The 20,061-nt window shown below is 55.4% G+C and overlaps 2 protein-coding genes across 4 annotated transcripts in view; one reads left to right on the forward strand and one right to left on the reverse strand.

The window, feature by feature from the left end:
• Positions 1-4,363: 4,363 nt before the first annotated feature.
• On the forward strand, positions 4,364-13,329 carry Nat8l (N-acetyltransferase 8 like). The gene is made up of 3 exons (XM_005068879.4): positions 4,364-4,821; positions 5,954-6,118; positions 8,375-13,329. Exons 1-3 carry the CDS (start codon positions 4,455-4,457, stop codon positions 8,740-8,742), a joined length of 900 nt encoding a protein of 299 aa, XP_005068936.2. The 5' UTR covers positions 4,364-4,454; the 3' UTR covers positions 8,743-13,329.
• A 1,186-nt stretch (positions 13,330-14,515) lies between these two features.
• The window catches only part of Poln (DNA polymerase nu), a 135,487-nt gene continuing 129,941 nt past the window's right edge, over positions 14,516-20,061 (reverse strand). For 2 of the 3 annotated variants that reach the window (XM_040746909.1, XM_040746910.1), the window contains 3 exons: positions 16,907-16,974; positions 16,110-16,171; positions 14,516-14,812 (listed from right to left, as the gene is read on the reverse strand). In XM_040746909.1, the coding sequence (XP_040602843.1) occupies positions 14,753-14,812; positions 16,110-16,171; positions 16,907-16,974 (190 nt within the window). In that variant the 3' untranslated portion in view covers positions 14,516-14,752. Of the gene's footprint in view, positions 14,813-16,109; positions 16,172-16,906; positions 16,975-20,061 lie in introns of those variants that run through there. The other variant, XR_005877700.1, reaches the window with a different exon arrangement.

Consider the following 20,061-nt stretch of genomic DNA (forward strand, 5'->3'; position numbering starts at 1 on the left):
AGTATGGTGTAGGGTCCTCTTTGGGACATTCCTATGGAAAAAAAGTAGGGGTATCAGTCAGGAAGGTAGGATAGAGGGGTCTGGAGGTGGAGAGGCATGTTTCAGCCAAGCCAGTCCGGGGGCTGCAGAAGTTGGGGAAGGAAGCCTGTCTGGTTAGGCTCCTTGGAGCTTTGTGGTCTTTAAAGTGTGTGTGTGCGCGTGTGTGTGTGTATGCACATGCGTGTGCACAGAAGACAGCTGGGGAGATAGCTGTCCTCTTCCACTCTGGGTTCCAGAGATTGAATTCATTCAGCAGGCTTGCTTGGCAGGCACTTGCACTCACTGAGGTCTCTTTCTGGCCTTAGCAGGTTCTGAGCCAGTAGAATCTAGATCTGCGTGAGCAGGGTGCTTGTGGTTGCACCCACCATGGATGGAGAAAAACTGGGTGGTAGTTGCATGAGAAGGATTCTAGGCGTATTTGAAAACAGAAGTGGAGCACACTGACACATACCTTTAGACCAGGCACTCGGGTGGGAGAGGAAGGCCAGCTTTTGTCTTAATAAAAACTCAGAGTCAGCTATCAGGATGAAAGCTGAACGATCAGAGAAGCAGAGTGGCCAGCCACTATAGAGTTCTTATCTCTACCAATGCTCAGACCAAAGGGATGAGCCTGTCCTCGAACTCACTGCTCCTCAGGTCAGCTCTTGTCTCCTCCTGCCTTATATTCCTCTCTCTGCCCAGCCATATCCCTTCCTGTCTCCATCTCCTTACTGCTGGGATTAGAGGCGTGTCACTCCAGATGCTGGGATCACCTTTGTGTGGTCTGTTTCTCTTTCAAACTGCATCAATTTCATGTAGCCCAGAGTGGCCTTGAACTCAGATCCATCTGCCTCTGTCTCCTAAGTGCTGGGATTAAAAGTGTGTACCACCACTGCCTGTCCTCTATGGTTAACTAGTGTGGCTGCTGGGATTAAAGATATATGCCACCACTGCCTCCCTCTATGGCTAACTAGTATGGCTAGATTAGCTTTGCACTCTGATCTTTAGGCAAGAATTATTTGTTAGATCACAAACAAAATATCACCACACCAGCTTAGTCTACACAGTGAGTTACAGGACAGCCAGGGCTATGTAGAGAGACCCTGTCTCAAAAAAAAGCCCTCCCCAAAGAAAAGACAAGTGAAAAGAAAAAACAGAGCCAGGAGGATTTGGTGTTAGGGCAGAGCATTGCATCTGTAAGGTATGCCTGGACAAGCACCAGAGAAAGAAGGACGGAGCAGTCACACTGTTGAGTTCTCTGCGCCTGAGTGTGGACAGGAGAGCGGAGCTGAGATGACAGTAAGAGAGGCACCTCAGAGTAGAAGCAGCAGCCACGAAGCAGACTGAAGCATGTTCCGGGTGGTGTGCTGAGGTTAAGCAAACACCAAGACTACCAACAGGTTTGGCACTTTTGGCTACTGGTGGTCTTGACCAAAGATAGTCTAAGTGGGTCTGCTTGACGTGGGTTTCTTGGAAGGAGCAGAGATGGAGGATGCGCAGCAGACACCTGGCAAGTCTAGACTTGCCAATGGCCTTTGCATCGTCCCGGAGCCCTGGAGCAGCCTTCCTGGTTGTCGTTGGCTCAATGACATATGGCGAAGCACATGACATGCATTTTCTTTAAGATACCTTCCATTTTCCTGGATTGAGTGTTGGACTAACTGTTGCCTGCTCATTATCCAGCCCGAGTCCAACCCTCATGTTTGCCTGGACTTCTGTTCCTGTTCCCAGACAGCTGTGCATTCCTACACGGGTTGCCCTCTAGGGAGCAGAGGGAGTCCTCGCTGAATGAAGCGCTGAGTGGATGTATGGAGTGTGTGTATGAATGTTTATGATTCATGGGCTTGTTTTCCTGCTTTTTGGATTCTTCTGCTCTCTTAAAGGCTCCTGTCTTCCCCCCAGTCCTCAGCGGCTTATACCTTTCAGGGGCCAGCCCAGGGTCATTTCCCAGGACTACGTTGGCTGTGTGTCTATCCAGCGCCTTCTTTTTTTCTCTACATTTTTACCGCCTGGCTCATTCTCCCCCCATAGACCCTGGAGTAGCCACGCTGGACAAGGATAAGTCCTCTGATCCCAACATCATTAGAGGACACACCTTGGGTGGAGGGTCCACTGCCCTATTAAGGAAACATCCCAGCCTGAAGAGTAGGGATTCAGGATATGCCCGCCCCGACTCTGTCTCTGAAATTTGGGCAGAGGTCTTCACCTCTGTCGAACTATATATAGGAAGGCGCTTCTAGGCTCCTGGAAAGAGAATTCAGCAACGGAGGTCTTAAGGAAGCCAATTTGGGTCTCCAGAGTCTTCCTGGGGACCCAAGCAGAGGAGTAGGCTTGAGTGGCGTTTAGGAGAGGTAGTGGTTCCCTGCTGGGTCTTTATCAGGAAGGACTTTGATGCTACTCGGGAATGACCTAAGAGATACCGGCAGAGGGCGCCCCACGACAGGGAGGAGGAACCAGGCTAACCAAGGCTACTGAACGCCCTGTTGTCTTCGCAACCCAAAGTCTTTGGGTCTCCAGGCCCTTCTAAGTGGCTGTGCCCCTCTACACTTCCAAACGATTCTGATGTGTTTCACAGCACAGTCCTCCACCATGGCTACCGGGGGGCATATGGTGCCAGGAGGGTGAGGCACTGAAGGGTGTGGTCAGGGCCAAGAGGGGAAGGGACCTCTGCAGAACAGGGAGGGCCCATCAAGGTCGCGCTGATAATAGTATTGGCCCCTGAGCCTGGCGGTGCAGAACCACGTCCCTATAGAGCTTAGACTACTTTTTTACCTCTAAGGCTTCAGGGTCCTCAGTGACCCTCAAGCCTTGGGTCCTGAGTCAGACGTACTTGGTTTCACCTGATGTCTCCTCAATGCCCAGCCTCTCCTTCTACCAGCCCCCCACCTGAATGTCTTCACAGCCTGATATACAGTTCCTGAACACCACTTGGTGGTCAACCTTAGGACCCATAAGAGGCCAATGTGGCGGGTCAAGGGTCTCAGCTTGTTCAGGTACTATCAGTGAGTTCCCTTGACATTTTTAGAGATTTAAGCTTCAGTGTTTTGGAAGATCACAACCGGGACCCACATATGCCCGTGTTTTGAAAACCCATTGAGGGAAATCCTCCTTGGCCTGGTCTTCTCTTCCCCAGCATTCGTGCGCTGAGGACCCTGGGTGGTGGATTCTCCACACCCTACTCCCAGGTTCCTATTGCAGGCCAGGTGCCTCCAGCCTCTAGGTGACCATAGCTACTCTGCTGTGGCATCACGCAGAGAGCGAGTCCTCAGGCCTGGAGAAGTCAGGGTGTCCGCGAGCATGTGGGCGAACTCAGTTTGGGGGGGCCTATCCCTGTGACGGAGGAAAGAGAATGTGCCACGACGTGTTCCCTAACCTGGTTACCGGCCTGCACCCCATGCGTGCCCAGTCTGCTGCGTCTGCACCTCTTGCTCCTAGGGACCGTAAGATGCGGTTCAGATGCGAGCCCCCGCTGCACCTGCACCAAGGCCACGGGGCGCATGCGCGGGCCGCGGAAGCCGGGGAAGGGGGCGAGCCGGGAGGGGTCCTGCAATCTCGCATGCTTGCTGCCGGGAGCGTCGGGTGTCATATTGGAGTGGGGTGGGGTGCGGCCCTGCGTCAAGAGGCGCGGGCATCATACCCCACTTCAGTCGTGTCCTCACTCCCTCAGTCTTTTCGGCCCCGGCCGCAGGCTGGCAGGGCTCCAGCCAGGGGAGCATGCTGCCCCTCCCGAGGACTTCGGCCAGGCGCCGCGTTCAGACAAAGGGGTGGGAGACGGAGACACTTCCGTGACTGCTGCCAGCGGCCGCGGAGGAGGAGGAGGACGCGTTGCTGCAGGCACGGAGGCCCGAGCGCAGCGGCAGCTTTGCGGGTGCTCAGGGGCGGGGTGGGAGGCGTCCATCACTCGCTGTCCTCTGGGCCAGCCTCAAGCCCCCCACGCAGCGCCTCTCCGAGCGCCCTGTCCCGGCTGCCGCTCGCCCGCGCGCTCACTGAGGACCACTGGCCTGGCCGCTTCCACGCAGTCTCGTCGCCCGGCCCCGCCGTGCTCCCGCGATCTGCCGGCCGCGCAGCCCAAGCGTGCCATCGGGCGGGCGCGGAGGCGGCGTCAGCTCCCACCCCCGAGATCACATGGTGACCCTCGGCAGCCAATGCAGTGGACGCTAGGACCCTGCGGGACCCCGGGCGCCTCGACTGCACCGGCGCTGCTGCATTATAAATACTTCTCCAAAATGCGGCGCAGCTCCCTGCGCGCGCCCCGGCCGCCCGCCGCCTCCTCCCAGCGCCCCTGAGCTGCTGCCGCTGCCGCTGCCGCTGCCGCTGCCGTCGCCGCCGCCGCCGCCGCCGCCGCGGGTCCGAGGGCGCCGCGCCCTTGCCCTGGGCCCGGGCTCTGCCCACTGCCGCCGGCCCGCGTCCCCGCGCTGCGCCGCCCGGCCGGGTGCATGCATTGTGGGCCTCCCGACATGGTCTGCGAGACGAAGATCGTGGCTGCGGAGGATCATGAGGCACTGCCGGGGGCCAAGAAGGACGCGCTGCTCGCCGCCGCCGGAGCCATGTGGCCCCCGCTGCCCGCAGCGCCCGGGCCGGCCGCCGCGCCCCCACCCGCACCAGGTCCCCAGCCCCACGGAGGCACGGGGGGCGCGGGGCCGCCGGAGGGGCGCGGCGTGTGCATCCGCGAGTTCCGCGCAGCCGAACAGGAGGCGGCGCGCCGCATCTTCTACGACGGCATCTTGGAGCGCATCCCCAACACGGCTTTTCGCGGCCTGCGGCAGCACCCGCGCATCCAGCTGCTCTACGCCCTGCTGGCGGGTCAGTGCGCCGCGGGGGCCGGGGGGCCAGCGGGTCTGCCGCAGTCCCGGGCCCGGCCCGACACTAGCGGGTCCAGCGGACCCCCTTCGGGGACCGTCTGCCTTTTTCCTGAGCCCCCATCTGGGAGCCCGGGTGCCGCGTCGGTGCGCGGGACCGGCGGGGAAGAGACCCTCTAGAACCCGCGGCGCAGCGCTGCGGGCTTACGGCCAAGGGGCCGGGGCCGGGCGTGGGAACCGGCGCGGGCCGAGTGCAGGCGCTGCGGACCGGGAAGCACTTGGTCATCAACTCAGTCCGCGGTGCCCGTTCTCCCTGTCGCGGGGCATCCCGGGTGGGGGCGGCGTGACAGGGCAGGTAGCGCTGCAGCTGCGGCCCGGCGCGACAACTATATATAATCTGCGGGCGGGGGAGGCCGCCTGAGGCTCAAGTGCTAATTTATGACGGGAAGGCAGCCAGCTCCGCGGGGAGCCAGCGAGGCTGTTCGCCAGAGCCAGGGCCACAGGGAGGATATCCTGTGCGGTCTTGAAACACATCCCTCCCCCCCATTTATGTCATCCCATTCTGCAGATGAGGAGCTTGAGGCGACTCTCCCAAGGTCATTCAAGGGAGGCAACTTTTGCTCTAGTTCCTCTTCCTCCTCCACAGCATAAAATGAGTTTGGAAGCACTGTGGTGCTCGTCACCTGACCCTGTGGGCCTAGAAGCTGCCCAGGGATGTCTCTGACTGGGCCCCTTCACACCGGAGTGGGGTGACCTGTTTGGTTAGGCAGTGCCCTGGTGTGTCTGTCCAGCTCTTTGACTTAGCACCGTGCTAGGAGGAGTAGGCAAGAGCCCTTTTGGAAACTGGGGCACCAAGGGCTGACCAGCGCGGACCTGGCCTAGGCTGTATTGTGGACCTTTGCTTCAGGTTGTGAAGGTAGCAGGTGTTTACGCCAGAGAGCTTGGAAATGAGGAAGCATAGAAAGGGACTGCGGCCATGACTGCACCTACACAGAGAAAGTCCCTGGTGGGGCGCATCCTTAAGCACTGATTTACCAAGGTGGTTTGGCCTCCGGGTGCTGTGGGGCCCACCCGTGTCCAGCCTGGCTCGGTGCCTCTCTGCACCCGCCACCTCACCTGTGCCCCCTTGCCTGCAGCCCTCTGTTTTGCTGTGACCCGCTCACTGCTGCTGACATGCCTGGTGCCCGCTGGGCTCCTGGCCCTGCGCTACTACTACAGTCGAAAGGTGATTCTGGCCTACCTGGAGTGTGCGCTGCACACGGACATGGCTGACATTGAGCAGTACTACATGAAGCCACCTGGTGAGTTCTGGAATTCCAGCTCTGCCCACCCTGTCCCTCTTCTCCAGGTACAGGAGTGACTGCTGGGGAGGCCAGAGCAAAGTCCTTTCCTTGGTGCTCTGACTCCACTGTGCCCGTTGTTGAACACCTTTTCCTGGTACCTGCCTTGTGTATGTGTGTTGGGGAGTTTTAAGTCCTGGCTGGATCCTGAGCCAGCCCAGCAGAGTGCCTTGGGTGGAGGAAGCCTGTGCAGCATACGGGAGGTCCCAGGGAGCAGAGTGTGATGATATTTTACATTATTTAGGCCTATTAAGAACTCTGTTTACAATAAGGTATTGCTTGATCCCAGGGCTTTCTGTAGGAAGAGTGACTGGGAGACTGGCCTCTCCCCCAGACAAGCCCTGAAGCAGGGTGGATCTTGGGACCAGAGGGAAGACATTCGGGATGTCGGGGGCTGAGGATAGGGAACTGACCAGCAGGAGTTGGGTCTATTTCAGGGAAGGGCAGCCCCTCTGGCTCTGCCAGCTATAGTTTTCGCCAGCTCCTTTCCAGCTGTCCCATCTTGTGCCCCAACCTCCTACCCAGCTGGCCTGGGTGCCTGCTGGTCTCCGTAGCCCTCCCTTACATTCAAGTGTAGCTTCCTGGCCTCTGCAGGACCCTCCACCTAACTGGCATTGCTTGGGAAGAGAAGGGGGAAATGGCTGCAGTGGGTTGGGTAGATGGCATGGGTGTGGCCAGAGGTCCTGTTGTGTGCCCTGTCTGAGCTCTAGTCCCCCAGGGGTTAGTGTGTGGCAATCTTTGCTAACCCTTCAATGTCTGCTGGGTTTATAGGACCCCACAAGAGCAAACGCTGGGCAGCAGCTCATGGGAATGTGAGGATTTATGAGAGTTCCCATGCAAACGTGGAGACAAGACCTGGGGAGAGTGACAACACTCGCTGGAGGTTGTTCTGACCTCCTCTGGCTTGCGTGGGTGGGTGTGGGGTAGTTGGTAAGAGGGCTCCCCTTAGGGTGGGATGCGGGCCCTCCCGAGCTTCTGCTTTCTGTGCTACACTGGTGGAGGGTGGGGTGGCACCTCCTTCAGCTACAGAGTGAGGTCTGTACTGAAGGAGCTGGGCTCCCCAGAGCCCCCCAGGAGGTGAGAAGTAAAGGTCGGGGTGTGTCCTGCTGCCTGGTGAGGGCAAGTAAAGGTGTAGAGCCTTTGGGGCAAGGTTGGTCCTTTGAGGGAAGGCCAGATCCCACGGCACAGGCACTCTTGGCCAGCCAGATGCTCTCCCTTACTGACCCTCAGCCTTTGTCTTTCAGAAAGGTCTCTGGGCATCCCCTTGACTATGGACCTCTGGTTCCCAAAGGTGACTGGGTTCCCAATGGCCTGTGCCCTTCAGCACCCTTCCCATCCCAACTCCTTATCCCCTCCTTTCCCCTTGTAGGAGTGAAGCTGGGATTGGCTTTGCTATAGGTGGAGATGGCTGGCCTGGTCATCAGGCTCGTTGTTCAGTAGAGGCTGGGTCTTTGGGGCTTGGGGGTATCTGGCTGTCTGTGGTCTCTCTCACTGGTATTTATACAACATTCTTCTGACCCGGTGTTGGTGGTGCATACCTTTAATCCCAGCACTTGGGAGGCAGAGGCAGGTGGATCTCTGTGAGTTCGAGGCCAGCCTGATCTACAGAGCGAGTTCCATGACAGCCTCCAAAACAATACAGAGAAAACCTGTCTCAAAAACAAAACAAAACTAAACAACAACAAAAAAAACCAAACAAACAAACAAAATTCTCTGGCTTCTGTCCCTGCAAGGATCCTGGAGGAGGAGGATGGCAGGCCCAGGTTGGGATTCTGAGTAGGTCAGTTGGTCCTGAGGCCTTGGCTGTGGTTGCCTGTTTTTCAGGTGGTCTTGGGTTAGAAATCTGCTTCTTCAAGGCCTTCCTAGCTCCTAGGCACCTCCCAACTACTATTCTGGCCAGGACAGTATAGACTCAGGCTGGAGTTGATTGTGTTTGCCTGTGTTATGGGATCCAGTCATGCAAAGTTGGGCAGGTTAGCCTGGACTAAGGCTGTTGGAATGTTTTTGCTGCTCATGGAGGTCTGTAGAAGGCAGCTTACCTGCTTAATCCTTAATTATGGCCTCCCATGGTGTCCAAAACAGCTGAAAGGGGGGCCAGAGTACTGGAGGATTGGGCATCATTGTGATACCTTGACTTGTTGCCCAGCTGGAATGGGTAGCTATGAAGTCTCTCTAGCCTTCCATGCAAAATGTCCCTGACTGTCATGTCCTTCATAGGTTCCTGTTTCTGGGTGGCTGTGCTGGATGGCAACGTTGTGGGCATCGTGGCCGCACGGGCCCATGAGGAGGACAACACTGTGGAGCTGCTCCGCATGTCCGTGGACTCACGTTTCCGCGGCAAAGGCATCGCCAAGGCTCTGGGTCGGAGGGTGCTGGAGTTTGCCATGTTGCACAACTACTCTGCAGTGGTACTGGGCACCACAGCTGTTAAGGTGGCAGCCCACAAGCTCTATGAGTCACTGGGCTTCAGACACATGGGCGCAAGCGATCACTACGTGCTGCCTGGCATGACCCTCTCGCTGGCCGAGCGCCTCTTCTTCCAGGTCCGCTACCACCGCTACCGCCTGCAGCTACGCGAGGAGTGACCACCACCACCTGCCCACCACCCTGTCTGCCCCCGTTCACCTCTGCCCTCCTGCTCGCTGCCCAGTGCGGCCCTGCTTTCCAATGCTCACCTTGGCGTTAGTTTGGGTTTTCCTTTTTCAGCATCATGCTGGTTCATCACCTGGCTGGTTTTGGGGGCCACAGGGTGTTGCTCATCTGCAACACTGTGGTGGGTTGAATTGTCTGCAGCCACAGCCCTTGCCTCCCCAGCCCATCAGAGTGGCTCGTCATGCCTTGAAGAGTAGCATTGTGGACCACCTGGACTATCCACAAAGCTGCCCGGCCTGCCTCCATCAGGGAAGGACTAGCCTTGCCCACCAAGCACAGAACCTCTACAACCAGCCCCCCAAGGAGCAGACCCCTGGCCCCCAGCCAGGCTAAGGCTCAGCCATTGGCCTCTGGAAGAGTGGCCTGCTGGGTTGGCCAGCCACTGCCCTGTGGGAGGCCAAGCTGGCCCCAGGCCCTGCTTTGCCCTGTGCATGCTGAGGACACGGCCTGGCTGCAGCATGCTGCATGCCACAGCCCCTTGCCCCGCTGCCCTACCCAGCCTGGACCTCAGGCCCGAGCCGGTGAGCACCCCTGTCCTGTCCTGAGCTGGCCTCTGGAGGGCCGACCTGCCTGACCCTGTCTGCTCTCTGGTGGGGCCTGACCTGGCCTAACCTGGCTCTCTCCACTCCTGCTTTGCTTCGAAATCATCTTACCTCTTTCCCTTTTTGATCCCTGTGCCTCCTTGCTCTGGCTGACTTGGCTGGTCACCCGGGTTTGGTTCCTGTAGCAATCCACTGCACAGCATGGTGGGGATTTCATGGGGGTAGGGGGACACCTCCCCCAACACCTGTTAGATCAGGTGGCCCCCTCCCAGCTGCCTGAGGCCCTGTGGCCTCATGCTGTTTGTGGGGTCTGCCCTGTGAATGTAACTAGCTCAGGCTGTTGTTGGCAATGCCTGCCACAGCTTCTCGCAGCCTGAAACAACCCATTGTCTAATAAGTTACATAGACAGAATAGCACTCTGCATGACTTAAATTCCTGGGACAAAATGGTAGTTTGAGCCTCCAGACACACATCTGTGTGGTGCTAGCATATGCATGGTCTCTGGCCCCATTTGATGGGGGTGGGTGGCTAGGTAGGTAGTAGAAGGTTTCAATGTGAAGTATGGAAGGAGACTAGTGTGACCTCCCCCAAAGTGCATTCCTGGTCTCTGAGGCCTCAGGCTGCCCCTCGAATCCCTGTGTGTAGGACTGAGGGGACCAATAGGAAGGGCTGGGCTTGCCTTGGGGGTGGAGCTCTGGTTGGGGTGGGTCTAGCCATCTGACTGTAGACTACTTTGCTGGGCCAACTGTGCTCTTGTCCTCTCCTCTTTGAGGTTCCACTTAGGGTCCAGCCTGATGGAAGTGGGTGGCTGGGACAGGGAAAGGAAGGCAGTGGCTGTCAGCGCTGATGTTTCAGTGTGAGGCGTGGGGGTGGGGCATAAGAGCCCATGCACACCCTCTGTGTGGAGCTTGGGGATAAAGGGTGGCAACCGGGTAGGCCATAGAGCCGGGCCCCTGGCACCAAGGCTACATGTTTTAGAAAAGTTCTTCAGAGTGAATGAATTGGTGAGACAAGCCAGCTCCCTGAGGGGCCTTTTGTCCTGTTAGCAATTGAGGCATTTGCAGAACACTGTACAGACCCCACTCTCCCCTGTACATTCCTCCCTGGTGGTGCCCAGTCCCCTCGGGGATGGGAGTTTTGTAGACTGTACAGAAATTGGCACCCTATTTTCTTGCAGCTCTCAGATTTTGTTAATCTGGATTATACAGACAGACGTAAAGTGTTTTAGCAAAATGGAAAACAAACAGTTGTGCCTTTTTCCTCTTTTCTGTTTGGATTGGTCTCGGCTCGGGGCTAGTCTTAGCTGTTGTGGGGGTGTAGGGACTACTGGTGTCTGGGGGGGGGGGTGGGTCAGAGGCTGCTGGTGTGTCTGAGGCCCGGGTGGACCTAAGTGGGAGCCAGGTCTGCCAAATACCACCAGCTGCCAAAACTCTGATCCCGTGCCTTTGGGGCCTGTAGTCTTTGGGATTGGAAAGACACCGGGATGGGTCAGGGCAGAGCCTGGGGATCCTGCAGCCACCCATGTCTCCTTGATACTGACCTGGGATGAACTCATAGTAGCTTCTTCCATCCTAGGAGCCTGGGGGGGAAGGTGTGGCTCTTCTGCCCAAGAGGATCTCTTCCTGCTGAACAGCCCATGGGTAAAGGAAAGCTTGCTGGGCTCTTGATTATTCCTTGTCTGCCTTCAGTTACTGCCAAGACTTGGTAGAGATGCTGGGAAGGGGTGATGGGGTAGGTTCCAACTGTACCAGGATGGAACTTCACCAGGAAGTATGTAGCTTGGCAGGGCCTAAGGCCCTGGAGGCAAATCTGTCTCCCTGGGCTGGAGGGAGCTGAGCATGCTCATGACTGGGCCTGGGCCTGTCCACTTCATCCCAGCCGGGGCTTAAGTGCTCTGTCCATGTGCACTGATGTGACTTTGTTTGTCGGGATTCTGATGTTTCTTCTACCTCGATGGAGGCCCTCCTCCCTGCTCCACCTGGTGGCATGTGCTTGGCACAGCTCCTCTGAGTTTGCTGGCCATCTCCTCCTCCCTTGGGCCTCCAAGGTGGCCAGCACCTGTACTCTAGGCCTGGAAAGGTCCAGGGAAGGCCAGCCTGGGGTCTGGCCCTGTGCTCAGGATCTGTGGCTTCCAGGAGTCCTATTGTTTGCTTGGAAGCCTCTGTTTTAGAGTAGAGAGGGTAGAAGAGGTGGTGGAGTGCTCCCACAGCACAGACCTGGTGCACCACTGCCTAGGCACATGTCTTTGTAGTGCCTAGTCTCTGCTGTCGCCAGGAGGCTGGCCTGCGTGTGCTAAGCTCTGGTCCCTGAAGGTGGGGTGGCACACTCCTGAGTGTCGTGAGGCCAAGCCCTGGCAACCTCTCTTCTGTTCTGCTCTCACCCATGTGCTCACCCTTTACCCTAGCACTGCCCTGGGGCTGGGCAGCAGCTGACGGATGTGTTAACAGGGCTGAGGAGGTAGATGGCTGGGTCTGGGAGAAGACGTGGCGGGGAGGCCCTGTGGATAACAGGCTGGTGGTCTCAGGGGCTTGGACAGTTCCCATCCTGCACTGGTACCCTTCATCAGAGAAGTAGTCAGGGACACACCTGAAGGGAACTTGGGCTTTGGCCTGATGTCTGGGACTCTTTAAGCCACAGTATCCTCACTAGCTGCTGGAAAGTATCCTTCCCATTCCCACTTGCCTCTGCCAGCCCCAGATGGCAGCCCAGTCACCGCTTCCTGGAGCTGGCTTCCAGGACTGCCTGTGGCTAGAGACCCTGGGACAGAGGTTTCTGGGTCTTGCTGGTGCCTGGGGCTTCTTGGGGCTGGGCATGACTTCCTAGCTGGGTAGGAGCTGTGCAGGACCCATGAGGCTACCTTCCTGTCAGGGACCAAGGTGCAGCCTGAGAGCTGACCTGAGGTGGCTGTCTCCCTGTCTGTGGTGGCACTGTTGCCCGCACCTGCTGCTCCCCGTTCTCTCAGTTGGTTCTGGCCTCAGCAATGGTCCTGTCCTTGGCTCTTGGCTACACTGCTGGGTATGGGCAGACCGTGGGCTGTGTTGCTCTTTGGTGCTGCCATCACCGTGCTTCCAGCAGGGGTGGGGTCCATGGAAGGTGGGTAGAGCTTGCCTGGGTCTGGGTAGAAGATGAGCCTTGACTTACCACTGTTGGATGTATTTTTAAAAAAAAAACAGCAATAATTAGCCATTTTAAAGAAGGGGTATACCTGCATAAATGTGCATACCTATTTGTGTATGTGCATCTGTGCACACATGTGTGAGCATGTGCATCGGAGAGTACATGTATACATGCGTGAACATCGTATGAATATGTGCATGTGCTCATTTGACTACATGTGCCCAAGAAATCACATTCATGTGTTTCACGTGTGTCAGCATGTGCGAGTATTTGTGTGTGCATCTCCATATGTGTATGGGTGTGTGCATGTGTGTGCATCTCCATATGTGTATGGGTGTGTGCATCTCCATATGTGCATGGGTGTGTGCATGTGTGTTGTGTGTGGGAGGGAATCAGCGGGAACTCTGATCTGGGAGGCACTTTGTGGTAAGAAGCAGGGTCTGTGTTTGTCTCTCACTGTGCCCATTCCCTCCCTCCCCTGCCCAGCTCCATGTGAATGTAGCATAACCCCACCAGGACAACTGAGCCTCTGCCGGCCCTCACTTCTGCCCATCCCCCCTCAGCTGAGGGTAGGGTAGAGGAGCTGGAGGCCCTTTGGACAGGACACAGAATGGGTTTGGTCAGGGTGCAGGTGTGACACAGTGGTAGATCTCACTGTTGTGGTTTGTTCCTGATTTTGTACTGTGAGCCCATGATGGGGGTGGGGTGTCCTGAGACCCCAGGATGTGCCAAAATAGCCCCTAGGGCCAGGTGACGAGCCGAGTTCCCAAGAAGACAGGCTGGGGGCCCAAGTGGGTGTGTGCCCCTGCCTGCACAGCCCCCAATGCTGCTGTTTTTCAATAAAATCAGAATTGAAGGAATCCGGCTCTGTGCTTTTTTGAGGCACCTCCTGGGGTGGATATCCTGGGTTTCCCACTGACTGGCCTATTTCTGCTTGTTTGGTTGAGCTGAACCCTACAGCAGGAGTGGAATCAGTGAGGCAGGGGTAGTGCCTTGGTGTCCCTGACAGGGAGAGGCCCCTTTCCCCAACTGGTATGAAGTCCAACTGCTCATGATACTGTCTCCCCCATCAGGGAAGAGGTACCTGGCTTCCTCTTTGACCATGGACGGTTGCAGCCCATCACACTTTCCTAAGTGTGGTAGATACAGAGGCAGCAGCCAGTCTACTGGAAAACTTAGCTGTGGGGTGGAGGGGTAAGGGGTGGAGATCGACTCAGACCCAGCAGAGGGCTGGTTCCTGGTCTTCGGGTGCCAGGCACAGCTAAGACACCTTTAGTGTGGTCTCCTGGCTGCCAAGTCCCACTGTTCTGGCCTGTTTCTGATATCTGGGTATTTACAAGGCCAAGACCCCTGGGCTTATGAGGGCTGGGTCCATGAAGAGCTTCACTCTTCTGAGGGGCTCTTCTGGACCCTAATGATGCTGGAAGCCTCCTGCTTCTCATCTACCTGTCTCCCCACAAGTATCTTGGGGATGATTTGAGATTTCGATCTAAGAAGGTATCAGTGTTGGCCAGGTTGAGGGGTGTAGACATCATGGTGAAAGAAGACACATTTCCTGTCAGACCCAGGTACAGGATACCAGTCAGCCTTGTCAGTAGGGAGGCTGGGGGCTGGGAAAGGGTTTCCAAAACTCAGACATCGAGTCCATCCCCTGGACAGCATTCCTCCCATATTTCCTGCCCAGAGGCCAGGAGGAATGTGACCATGGCATGGTCAGGGACTACCTTTCTCGGCCAGCAGGAGGGAGGTGGTGATCTCTTCCTGGACTTGGGTGACATGATCTTTGAGACATCTTAAATGAAACACGGCCAGTGGGCTGCCTGCATGGAGCTGGGTCTTTTTACCTTAAATTTTGTGGTGCCCTTGCTCCCTTACTGGGCATGCGCCATCCTGGCTCATGTTTGGTACAGGTAAGAATGGGGCCTGATTGGACACTCATCAAGGGCCAAGTTGGGCTGAGACACTTCCCAGGCAGCCTCTTGCTGAGCAGAGTGTACATGTGTGTGCACCCATAGGAAGAATCCCTTCAGACGAGGAGAAGACAGCTTCTTATTACACATTTACTTCATCAGTCTAGCCCTCAGAGTGCAAGCTGATGACCTAGGGAAAGGCTGTAGGATGGATTGGTGGAAACCAACTCACTCCTCCCACTGTTGCCCAGGGCTACAGACAAACTTAAGATGAAAAGGTGTACTTGGTTGGGGTGGGTACTGAAGAGGGACCTCCCTGGTATATGGCTGTTGCAAGGAGATTTGTTGTGGTTCAGGATGAGTCCAGAGTCTCCTACAGTGGGGCCAGCTGTCCCCATGAGCGGCCGACACTCAAATTCACCTTTAGGGGCACCTGTGGGGTGAAAACCAGAAATGACCTTCAAAGAGAAACTCAGCCACCTCCCAGGCCTCATGCAGGTTGAAGAGCTAGCAATGCACAGGGAGACAGGCACACAAGAGCAGCCACATACACGTGTGTACTCACACTTGCTTTGTTGCGTGCTCACATCACACACACCTACCATGGTGGAGCTACCTACCTACCAGGCCTCAGGCAGTGTGTAGGTCTGCAGGGCTCCCAGGCAAGGTGCCTTATGATAGGAATGTCTTAGTACAACTGTGCTCACCCTGTCAGGGCTTATCTTGGAGAGGTGCTAGGGAGCAGAAGACTCCTATTTGAGTGCGCTTTTCCCCAAGGCACTAGACAAAGCCACTGTGTCTGAAGAGAGGGGCTGGCCGCCAGCTGTTTCCCATAGTTTTCTGCCTCATGAGGGCCCCCTAATGGCAGCTAAGTTTAGTTTTCTGGACTTCAAGTCCTCCCCTGCCCCCAGCACCTACTTCTTTGCCCAACACAGGCATAGGTTTTGTAGACTACCTCAAGGGGCAGGGGTTCTGCCACCAAGTGGGTAAAAACATGTGTTACTCCTTAATCCTGCAAAGCTGCCACCTGTCCAGAGGTGCACAGTGCCCTGGTGTGCAGCAGGGTGTCCAGCAGGTCAGAGCCTTTCCCAGGAAGGCCTCTGAGCCTGTGAGCAGAGTCAAGGCTGCTCAGGAAGGTGGGTGGTCAGTCGCTTCTGTGGCTCTGGTTGGTTCTGAGGTACCCACGAGGCCGGACACTTTCTTAAGTGACAAGATGTGTTTCTGGTACCACCTGGGTGGCTCTGTAGGCTTCAAGGCCTCCCATCTTACCACTCCCTGCCCAGTGTCCACACTGCTTTGGGGAGCCTGTGCTGAAACACCCAGGGGTCTTTTCCTGGCAGGAACTCAGAGCTGTTTCAAAGCAGTGTTCAGCCAGGTGCAGAGTGGGTCTGTGTTTAGACATGCCCTGTAGTGTACCTAGGATATGTGGGGCCTGGTGCCCACACCCTCAGCAAGGATGAGCCTCAGGGAAGGGGTTTAGCCAGAGGCTGGTAGGAACAGCAGCAGATAACAATGGTGGTGGCTTCTTGCCAGGAACAACAAGTCATCCAGTAGGGAAAGGGTTCCTCAGCAGGGAAGGGACAAGTGGAGGCTTGGAGGGTGGCGGTCTTGGTGCTTGCCTTACTCCTTGCCATCCTGACCTTTGGAGAGTGGGACCCTTTGCCCACCCTGGATTGACTCCAGTGGTGAGGGATATGGCAGTGATGCTGGGCAGATGTGTGCCTCCTTACCTGCAGCTGTAGGTCCAGGCTCTGCACCTGTTGCAAGGACTCCATGATCCTTCTGACTAGATCTAGAACAGGAAAACAGCTGCTTACAGCTGTGTAGGTCTGGGGCTGGCCAGCCTTCTGGCTTCCAGGTCCCAAGAGTTGAGGACTAAGGTGACCTTCAGGCTCAGTCCTGCCTGATCCAAGTTACCTTGTTATTTCTTGGGTCTACATGCCACTCAAACCAACTGGTCATGTAAACTCATAGCTGGTCCAACACCCAGTGTCTATATCCATGGTTCAGGGTGCAGCTTCAAGAACTCTCAGGCCACCCTTCTGGCCACTGTAGTGACTGTGCTGGCTGCATCCTTCCACCCCAGCTCTTCCCAGCAGAGGCAGGCCAGCTGAGGTGGGTAGGCACTGTGCTTGTATCACTAGCTCTGGCTATGGTGCTAGGGCTAGGAGGAGGCACCAGGTTATCATTCCCAGTCAAAATAGCCTGGGCATGGAAGAGCACAATCCCCGATGCTTCTGGCAAAGGTCTGATGTTCCTGTCATGCCTCTGAAGGTAGTTTGTGGCCCTGACAGTAAGATCTCTCCTGTCAGCTTGGGCCACCATCTCTCTACACTGCCCTGAGTGGAGACTCAGTCATGGAATCTGTGTACAGAAGCTTCATGGCTGTTCAGGAGCACTAGACATACCTCCCCCTACTAGGCTCACCAAACTAGCTGCCATCTAGCTTGAGGGACAGAGGGGAGAAGCTTCAAAGAGATGGCAAATTTCCTGATGGGTGACACTACCCCATGCTCCCTGGACGTACCTGCAAACTTGGGGACCTGAGAGTCTTCCACTTCAAACAGCAGCTCATCATGAATTTGGGCAACTAACCTGGAGAGGAAGGAAGTCACCTGTGGGTGTGGGTACTTCCACAGGGGACCTAGGGTTATGAAAGAATGTGGCTCTGAGCTGGGCGTTGGTGGCACACGCCTTTAATCCTAGCACTTGGGAGGCAGAGGCAGGTGGATCTCTGTGAGTTCGAGGCCAGCCTGGTCTACAAGAGCTAGTTCCAGGACAGTCTCCAAAGCTACACAGAGAAACCCTGTCTCGAAAAAAAACAAAAAAGAAAAAAAATGTGGCTCTGTGTGGAGTAGGTATGGCCATTCTGGCACGGAGGCCTGGGGTTGCTTACCATCAGAAGGACAGCTCCAGGGAGTGGGCAGAAGGGGCCAGGAGAGAGGGATAAATGATTTCAGGAGAGCTGTCCAGCCCGAGCAGGCTGAGCATTTCACACTCAGGGAAAACCGGCAGGGTAGAAGAAGAGCATGTGACCCTGGTTGAGGGATGTGATGAGGAGCACAGATGGGGCAGGAGAGCTGAGGTGTGGTTAGGAGTCACTCCTGCTGTGAGGAAGGAGGCTAAGTAGAGAATGGTGGGAGCATACCCTTCAGCTTAGAGCAAGTGATTGGGCAATAGCTTTTAAAATTTGCGGTTTTAAAGTCATATAAATAAGCCGGGCGTTGGTGGCACACGCCTTTAATCCCAGCACTCGGGAGGCAGAGGCAGGCCGATCTCTGTGAGTTCGAGGCCAGCCTGGTCTACAGAGCGACCTCCAGGACAGCATTCAAAACAATACAGAGAAACCCTGTCTCGAAACCAAAAAAAACCACAAAAAAACAAAAAAAACAAACCAAAAAAGTCATATAAATAGTCAACAGAACTTGGAAAATGTAAAAGTTAAAAGTACAAAACTACATCAAATACAGGATATTTTGGATGACCCATACAGGATTGAACATGTACTGTACTTTGGGGCACTAAACCACAGTTCCAGTTGAACTTGGCTCCATTTCTCTAGCAGTGTGGCCCCTTGAGCCCCTTCTGGCACCAGCAGGAAGAGGAATCTAGGAAGCAATGCTCTCTGGGGACATGTGCTGGGCAGGGGATGGAGTGTGTAGTACTGGCAAAAAGGATGGTGGCAAGGACCTGCAGCCCCTAGGGAAGGGTAGAGGGCACAGAGGGATCCCATGTGTGCCGTCCTCTGTGACCTTTGTTCTGTCTCCTGGGTGGGACTCTGAAGGGCAATAATCAAATGCCATATGTCCCCAACTGCTGTTTGCGCTGGTTTCCCCTGTGGCACTGGAGCTTCACAGGGAAGTTGTGGCACCACCTACACACCCCAGCAATGATAATGGATTGGATAGTGAACCCTGGCTGGAAGGAAAGAGCAACAACCTTCAAACGCATGACCAGAGTGGCCATGATGGCACTTGACAACAGAGTTCTATGGTGACCTGTCCATCTGTCTTCTCCTCCATCACCCTTTTGTTGTTGGGTGGGGGAAGAGAACAGGCTGTTCCTAGCATACACACTATCACCTCTAACATTGGGTGACCTGGAAGTCATCTGTTCTCCAACTCCCAGGAAGGCTTGTAAAGGGTTGTCTTGACCATCACTACCTTCTCTTGCCTGGAAGGTGTTGTGATGGTCAGAGTAGCTACCTCTATCATGGCACCAAAAGAAAGGGCCTGAACTTCCAAAACAAACTCAGCAACCTCTATGCCTTGTACTTGGCAGGAAAATGATACATCTTTTTGAGCTCAGGCTACTGTAGCCAGGTCATTGTTATTAGAGGCCAACACCCTAAAGACCGTGCAGCCACTCAGCATTGGTGGTGCATGCCTTTAATCCCAGCACTCGGGAGGCAGAGGCAGGTGGATCTTTGTGAGTTTGAGGCCAGCCTGGTCTACAGAGTGAGTTCCAGGACAGCATCCAAAACAATACAGAGAAACCCTGTCTCGAAAGAACAAACAAACAAGCAAACAAAAAACCAAAAGATAAAAAACAAGACTGTGCAGTCAATGGAAATATCATGCTGAGCCCATACTATGGAATAGTGGAGTACACATTATCAGAGACATTCATAGAGGGTGCCTTGTGTTTTATGCACTGCTTCTGTCTAGGCATCAGCTCTGCCCTTCTAGAAGCCAGACTGTGGTAGGACATGGTAGGTATTAAGCTGTAGCACTGGCATGTTTTCTTAAACTAATACCAAGGTGTCTGGCAGGCCTTGGCTCCCAAGGGGTTTATTTTCCAAATGGACAGAAACCTCAGAAGAAGCACTGGTAACTCTTCCCAGATTTAGCAGAAGTGCTTTCACACTTCTTGAAATCACACCATGCACTCCGAGCTGCCAGTGTGGCAGGACCTAATAGGTGTGACTGTTAGTCACTCACACATCACCATCACAGCCTCAGAGACATCACACTTACTGGAAGCTGGGGCACAGGGACAGCAGGAGAAGTAGAAGAATGCAGGCTTAGACTAGCCAGGCTCCCAGGGGGCTACACCTCCATAGGATGCAGAGCTACTGTATTTGCATCTGGTTGGCCTGACACAGGCAGACAAATCCTGGCCCTTTGAGAGAACTTTCCAGAAGGGCCTAACCTCATCCCTTTGTCAATATCCTGCCAGGCAGTTCCCTTCTATGGAGCACCCTAGCCATGCTGAATTCTTTGTGGCTTCCTCTTAGAGCATTTGTGTAGTGGTACAAGATAGGAGACTGCAGTCCGAGGAGGACACCAGCCCTAGTTTGGCTCTGCCTGAACTTGGACAAGGTGCATGCTGCATATTGCCTCAGTTTCCTTTTCTCTGTATCCCTGAGTCAGATTTTCTGTGCTTACCTTTTGGAAAGACATTGCCACCAAGGAGACCCTAACCTTAATATGCCAACATCTTCCACCAATTCCAAAAACAGAAACAGAGAAGCAACAAGGTGGCCTTGCATGTGACAGACGCAGAGTGCCATGTGCTTCCAGCAGCTGCCAGGATGGTCAGCACAGGCTGTGCACAGCCCAGGAACAGTGGGAGCGGGCAGATGCCCATTGGGAGCACGAGACAGAAGACAGAGAGGGGTGACCAGCTGGGCCCAGATTTATACAGTCTGCTCCCAACTCTTGGGCATGCTTGGGGCAGGGC

The sequence above is a fragment of the Mesocricetus auratus genome, unplaced genomic scaffold (genome assembly GCF_017639785.1).
Source record: "Mesocricetus auratus isolate SY011 unplaced genomic scaffold, BCM_Maur_2.0 Super-Scaffold_100006, whole genome shotgun sequence".
NCBI lineage: Eukaryota > Metazoa > Chordata > Mammalia > Rodentia > Cricetidae > Mesocricetus > Mesocricetus auratus.

Bases quoted from the DNA above. Each gene is read 5' to 3' on its own strand.
- Nat8l (XM_005068879.4), top strand. From the start codon at position 4,455: ATGCATTGTGGGCCTCCCGACATGGTCTGCGAGACGAAGATCGTGGCT. The intron at 4,822-5,953 runs GTCAGTGCGCCG...CCTTGCCTGCAG, and splicing joins GCTCTACGCCCTGCTGGCGG to CCCTCTGTTTTGCTGTGACC. The intron at 6,119-8,374 runs GTGAGTTCTGGA...TGTCCTTCATAG, and splicing joins GTACTACATGAAGCCACCTG to GTTCCTGTTTCTGGGTGGCT.